This window comes from Zingiber officinale, chromosome 6A (assembly GCF_018446385.1).
Source record: "Zingiber officinale cultivar Zhangliang chromosome 6A, Zo_v1.1, whole genome shotgun sequence".
Lineage (NCBI taxonomy): Eukaryota > Viridiplantae > Streptophyta > Magnoliopsida > Zingiberales > Zingiberaceae > Zingiber > Zingiber officinale.
This window is the reverse complement of record NC_055997.1, coordinates 76,813,837-76,821,086: the sequence shown is the minus strand read 5'-3', so window position 1 is coordinate 76,821,086 and position 7,250 is coordinate 76,813,837. Positions and strand designations below refer to the sequence as shown.

The 7,250-nt window shown below is 37.1% G+C and overlaps 1 protein-coding gene across 2 annotated transcripts; it reads left to right on the top strand.

Moving 5' to 3' along the window:
* Positions 1-542: 542 nt before the first annotated feature.
* Positions 543-5,302, top strand: LOC121996638 (chaperone protein dnaJ 10-like). Of its 2 annotated transcripts, none has more exons than XM_042550662.1 (10): positions 543-716; positions 1,278-1,382; positions 1,889-1,948; positions 2,513-2,595; positions 2,706-2,871; positions 3,718-3,847; positions 4,059-4,217; positions 4,308-4,474; positions 4,674-4,754; positions 4,890-5,302. In XM_042550662.1, exons 2-10 carry the CDS (start codon positions 1,296-1,298, stop codon positions 4,968-4,970), a joined length of 1,014 nt encoding a protein of 337 aa, XP_042406596.1. In that variant the 5' UTR covers positions 543-716; positions 1,278-1,295; the 3' UTR covers positions 4,971-5,302. The 2 variants fall into 2 exon arrangements, with proteins under 2 accessions (XP_042406596.1, XP_042406597.1); XM_042550663.1 differs by having other exon boundaries at positions 4,308-4,499.
* Positions 5,303-7,250: the final 1,948 nt, after the last annotated feature.

Genomic DNA, 7,250 nt, shown 5'->3' with positions numbered 1-7,250 from the left:
GCGGTGTGATCGACGCCGGCGATGGCAAAGAAGGAACCGAGCGATCAAAGGAGCAAAGATGTCATTTCTAAGACCCCCAAGCTTAGCGTACGAATCCTCTAGTTGCAATTTACGGACCAGAGAATGATCCACTGTATGGATTAGTTAATTTTAATGGACTCTATCTATTTATCAGGTGGGGTCCATCAAAATTAGTCAATCAAAAAAACACGGACCATCTTCTGATCTGTAAATTATAGACTAGAGGATCCTGTCTACCAAGCTTGTCATTTTATAGTGAAGAGGTGGACTCAAACTTAGTTTTTCCAAAATAAAAAAAATATTTTATAAGTAAATTTTATTAAATTAATAAAAAATATTATTTAGAACCATTTAAACATTAGAAAAGAAGAAAATTTATATAGAACTATTTAAAAAAAAATAGAAAAAGAACAAACTTTTTTATATCAAATAACAAATGATGCAGGCCAGCGTACTATGTAACGGTCGACAGCGTAACGGAGTATAAAACATCCGATACGATGAGGCTGACGTCCATCCGCAGGTTCCGCGCTTGCCTCAGGTCGTTCATTATTTACAGCATTCGATGCCGATGCGCGTGCCCTTCTGCCGTTGAAGCCTCGTTCACCGTCGCCTCGATCGCAATTTAACTGAGGGAGCTGCGCCGATCTGCTTCCCATTCCCAAGCGGAGGTTCCACCACCTGGTTCCTTGTCGGTATGATGCCTTGGAATAATTCGTAAACAACAATAATGCCGTCGATTTATAGATCAGAACTTCATTATCCAGCTTCATGTTTTTTTTTTTAAAAAAAAAACTTTCCTTTCGTGTTCTGGTATTTGGCTCATTGCAATGGATGATTAATGATTTCCTAATCGCGATTATCTTATCTAGCTTCAATTTTGGATTGGGACGACTTCAGATCGAGGAGTAGAAGAACAAAATTAATCGTGGAACAAGCCCTATTTCTAGATTGGCCTTTTTATTCCTCCTTGAAAAAGAATAAATATTTTTGCTATTAGGAATGCAGTTTTTCGTCTCTTCTCATGGAAAAATGGGCAAATTGATTCTGGTAGTATTTTGGCTTTTAGTAAAGAAAAAGATCTGTGAGCTAAATAAACATTTGGCCTTTCACTGATGTGATGTAAGAAATGCATTAGGTTGTGCCTGCGCTCGCGTAAATCTTTATGTGATTTTTTATGTGGGGAATGAATTGCCTATCTGCGATGAGATGAACTGGTAGCATTTATAAATCCTCTGAAACACATTGTCTTGCAGGTAGGTGGATTTAGAATAATGGTGAAAGACACCGAGTACTATGATATCTTAGGCGTTAGTGTTGATGCATCTGCAGCAGAGATCAAGAAGGCCTACTACCTCAAGGTGACAGAGGCAACATACACTACTACTACCTTCAAAGTCTTTAATTACTTGAGCTTTAATTTCCATAATTGGAAGTGATGCTTTGAGGGTTTACTATATGAACTGTCTTATCATATGACATTCAAATCTTATTTGAAGAAATTAGTATGAGACACGTTTACTATATCAGAATTGTATCCTTTCAAAATTGACAAACCTCTGCCACATGAACAGTATTCCATTCTACAAAATTTTGTAGAATTGAAGTGTTATCGTCAAAGACACAATGACAGGATCATGCCTAAAGTGGTAACAATTCTTGATTGGATCCCCATGATCGAGTATTCATCATGGCAATATGTCCAGTTACGCACCCATGTGTAGACTAGTGGGCATCAATTTTCCTCTCATACATATAATTTGTGGCACGACCTTTTAAACCAAATGCCGATCTTAGTTACCTTTTTGTTTTGCTTTTCTAGTAAGATTACTCTGGCAGATGACATTTTCTTTTAATCATTGTGTAGGCACGAATTGTGCACCCTGATAAGAATCTTGGAGATCCAAAGGCTGCTCATAATTTTCAGGTACTTCAGTTTGTTTTGATTGTCTCTTCATTGCACATGGTTAGAAGTTAGAACAGTATAGATCCAACTAGGGAACATAACAGCCTTAAATTGGTTTCTCTAGCTTGTAATCATCAAATTAAGATTTGAGCTATTTATCAACCAATTCCCTTAGAAGGATTTCCTAGTGTCTAACACATTCATTTAATTTCTGTGAGATGTTCACTATCATATGTTATGTTCCATTTGTTTGGCACATTGCTTCTTCGTCTACCTTGTCACCCTCAGTCATATATTGATCTAACGCATCAAATGTGAAAAGTGTGAAGTGAAACGACGGAGCAGAATTTTTTTTTTATTTGACAAACTCTAGAAGGGTATTTGGCAGAGTTTGCTCTATGAGATGGCATATTTTTAACCTAACAAACTTGTAAGGCAATGCAGCAAACTGCAAACATGATGTTATGCCCACGACAAATTAACCAAATTTGTTTGCAAGTTAAAATTAAATACAGCTAAATTTCTGTCGAGAAGATGCATGTTTGTCATTGTTGTATTATCAATGGAACAAGTTCTAATGTGAAGGTACTCGGTGAGGCTTATCAAGTCCTGAGTGATCCTTCAAAACGTGAAGAATATGATAAGCATGGAAAAGAAGGTCTTCCCCAGTAAGTTCATAACTGCAAAAATTCAAATCAATTACAAAGATTCAAATATCTCGGTTTACAATATTGTCATAAATGGATCTAGAAATGGAAGTATCTTTCATGTATTTCAGAGATTCAATGGTAGATCCTGCTGCTGTCTTTGGGATGCTTTTTGGTAGTGAATTTTTTGAAGATTATGTTGGACAACTAGCTTTAGCAACCATAGCTACGATTGAATCCGAAGAAGAATCAGTTGTCCCTGAAACTCGGAAGCAAAGAGTGCAAGAGAAAATTAGGGTATGATGCATTTTAGAATAACTTCTATACATAATTTTTCTAAAATCAAGATTGTTTTGTGGCATACAGTTTGTTCAAGCCACTTCAAGGCTTATCATGTTGCGTCCAAAAATGTAAAGATTTATTGATTAATTGATGCATGAGACCTACCTTTGTTGCTCATCAACCATCATGACCTTTCAAACAACAACGTTAAAATCATATAAAAGAGGATAATGTTTATAATTCTAGATGTGTTCTCAATCTTTAAATCTTGATTGTATATTCAGATGGATTATTTTAAATCCATCAAAAAGAGCGCGTCAACAATGACAAGATGCGAGCCCCAACCATTTTGTGTCCATCTACGAGGATCTTGTTCTTCCATTGAACTAAAAAGAAATAAAAACAATGGTGCTAACATTTTCTAGAATTGACCTAGCCTTAGAAACATGAAAATAGGACTTCTCTCCTTACATAGTTCACGAATGGCTCTTTTTTTCTTTTTGGCTGAAGCTATCTTTTCGGATTGACATCCCTTCTGCATGCCTTTCGTCGAAGCTTTAATATAATTTTGATGCTGGTATATCTCCTTCTATATTTGAAAATTAACAAAAGAAATGCCAAACATTGCAAAGCTACATCTTACTCAAATCTGGCCATTCATTTATGCTGACTTATTGTCCACCATCATTGGAATAAGAATAGAGACAAAAAAAATATTCCCCAGTTCTGAAACATGCCACCTGTGTTATGTTATTTAGACACTGTCACAAGTCTTTCAAATATATTTTTCTTTTGTTCTGATCTGAAAGATTTTTTTTCTTCCAAATCTCCATCTCAAGGACTTTTGATCTGTTAATGCAGGAGTTGCAAAAACAAAGGGAGAAGAAACTAGTAAAAAGTCTGAAACAGCACCTTCACCTATATGTTTCTGGACTAAAAGATGAGTTTGTAAATTGGGCAAACTGGGAAGCTTGTCGACTATCTCAAGCTGGTTAAGTTTTTCAAAAAGTTTCTTACTCTTAATTTGTTTCTTTGATTTGTTTATTACTCATTTGATCCCTTTAAGTAGGTAAAGATTGTTAATGAAAAGGTAATACATTTTATGGTCCATTAGTATAATTAGTAATCAAAATATTTAGGTAAAATTAGTCGTTAAGCAGGTAACTTAATCCATCTGCAAAGATAATAGTATTTTTTTTCAGCTTTTGGAGAGGCAATGCTTCACACAATTGGATATATATATTCTAGACAAGCTTCAAGAGAAATGGGAAAGAGCAAAAGATACATGGGCATGCCCTTTATAGCTGAATGGGTCCGCGATAAGGGTCATCAGATTAAATCACAAGTTAATGCTGCATCAGGTTCTTCACTGGTTTACTCATTCTTCATTTTCATTATTCAGACAGTATATCCTTCCTTCAACATTGTCCAAACTTTTTTCTGCAAATCAGGTGCTGTTTCATTGATACAACTTCAAGAAGGAATGAAAAAGCTTGAAGGCCGTGAAGACGAAGACCCTGTGAAGATTTTCGAAGGGAAAAAAGATGCGATGCTCAGTTCCTTGTGGAAAATAAATGTGCTCGACATAGAGTCAACCCTCTCACACGTCTGCCAAGCGGTAGGCAGAATTGGAGTAACCACATGTAAACATTTTTTAAAAATAACCACATTCGGATCCACATCTATATGGAATACTAGTAACCGAATTGGAGTAATACACAGAATGAAAAGCTAGTCTTGACGCATTGTCGGTAATTTATTTTTTAAAAACACAATCATTTACTTGTCCAACTAACTTCAGCTCCCTACAAACACAGGTTCTCAAAGACAACAGCGTTTCCAAGGATGTGTTGAAGCTAAGAGCCAAAGGGTTGAAGAAGTTTGGAATGATTTTCCAAGTAAGTGAGAGTTTTGGAAAACAATTTCACTATTTTCATTCTGGTCCAACTGTGTGTTTTTCTTTTCCAATTACTTTGGTCTGTATTTAAAAAAATAAGACTAACGATTGTCCTTATCTCTTTGTTTTTGATCAGGGCGTTAAATCGCTTTATAGGAGAGAAAACAGTCTTCGTGTTGAGATTGGCACGAGTGGAAGTGGTGGCACCGTGCCATGAAGAATAGGTAGATCCTTTTGAAGCCAATGAAGAATAGGTAGATACTATACAAACAGTTTGGCAAAATGATTTGTATGGTTTAGTCCCATTTAGTTTCAAGATGATTGCCTTTACAATGCTCCTAGGAATTTTCTTCCTGCCTTTTCTTTTCTCATAACTTTTTTTTGTTTCGTTGTATTCAAAATTCTTTCTTGCCAACAAGTTTGATTCGACTCTACTGATCTGGTTCTGAAGGGACAACCACTCTGAAATGCTTTCGAGCAAAAAATTTTTATTTGTTATTTTGATGCTGTAAATAAACCTCATGAAATGGATTTTATGGAATTAGTTTACTTCAAATTCTTTAATTCTTTCATGTGTTGGATCTAACAATAGAATATGACTCCTGATTTATACTGTTAGCTAATTGGAAAAGAGGAAATAGGAGGAAAGTGAAGTGAAAAATAAAAGTAATTAAAACAAGGTATCTTATTTTGTTATTTTATTATTTTTGGATGAGGCGGGTGGCGTTTGATTTAGCGGTATGAAAATGAAGAATTGAAATGATTTTTTTTTGTTGTGTTTGATTAATGGGAATGAGAATGAAATCTAAATTTGTGGAAATAGATGAAATTCATCCCTCCCCAAAGGTTTGTTATCTTATTCCAAAAGTAGAGTTTTTTTTCAACTTTCAACCAATTTCAACTTCCAACTAATTAGACTCGTCGATATATTCACCAATCACCATGTCGATGGAGTTTTGCTCTTGGGCTCTACCCAAAAGGCCTCATGCCAATGGAATCTTTCTCTTATAAACCCATGATCTTTTCCATGTGTTTTCAATATGGGACTATGTTTGCAACCTTGCAACCCCAACAATCCCCCCCTCAAACAAAGGACCATGGGCTTCCCACGTCCGATCCTTGACCCACCAGGTCTTTCTGCCCCTCGGTCTACCCGACCTACTAGGACTTCCACCCGACCTACCATGATCTTTTCCATGTGTTTTCAATATGGGACTATGTTTGCAACCTTGCAACCCCAACAATCCCCCCCTCAAACAAAGGACCATGGGCTTCCCACGTCCGATCCTTGACCCACCAGGTCTTTCTGCCCCTCGGTCTACCCGACCTACTAGGACTTCCACCCGACCTACTAGGACTTCCTGCCTGGTGTCTGGTCCTCTTGATCCGAACATAGGAGCCCCCACTTTCTTTGTTCGAGGTCAATATTGTACTCACATGGTTCAATCAGACCATAGCTCTTGTGCACAGTCGGCGGTTAAACCTTCTGGCAGTCCGGGCTCTGATACCAATTTTAGGATCGAAAAGAATTTAGATATCTCCACAATGACATGATATTGTCCACTTTGGGCCTAAGCCCTCATGGTTTTGCTCTTGGGCTCTACCCAAAAGGTCTCATGCCAATGGAGATATCTTTCTCTTATAAACCCATGATCTTTTCCATGTGTTTTCAATATGGGACTATGTTTGCAACCTTGCAACCCCAACAGATGGTGGTCTTCAAGGTCACAATTTGATCGAGATTTCATCATTTAGGTTGAATTTTTTTAACTCCGTCGTGACGACGACAAGATGTTACTGATCTAAATAACGGAAATGTTCTTCCACGGATCTAACAAACATGGCATCAATGGTGTTGCCGCCGTTGTCAATGGCAATGAATCCCATTTTACCCCCTTTGAAGTTGATGACGTTGACGAAGTCAGAGGAGCCAAGCACGTTCCGGTAGCTTGGTACATGGTGGAGATTGAGGCCATGACACGTTCCGGTAGCTTGGTACATGGTGGAGATTGAGGCCATGACGTTAATAATTTTGTGAAGCTTCTCAACGCCGAAATAGTCGAGGATGTGGACGGAGCGGACATTGTTTGAGAGATGACAAAGCATTTTTGAGAGAGGAGGGTGTGGACGGATGGTGGTCTTCAAGAGTATTTTTGAAATTTCAATTGATTTTCATTTCAGAATATCAAACTAACCAAATACATCAAACACATTCTGATTCCTATTCCTAAAGCACAAATCAAACGCCACCTAGAGCTTTAAACAGGCACCTCTATTTTTCATTTTGATTTAGATGAATATTAAATAAATATATATAAGCGTGCAAACTAAGCAACAAAGCCCCGGGCTATAGTGCAACAACAAAATATTCAAACAATTTCTCAAATATTCACAATTTGAATCCTAGTTACTACACAATGCAAGATATTTTTCTCGTCAAAATTATCAAAAGATAAAATAAAGATTGAGAACTAAGCAACGAGAGTGCGGAGGTTAG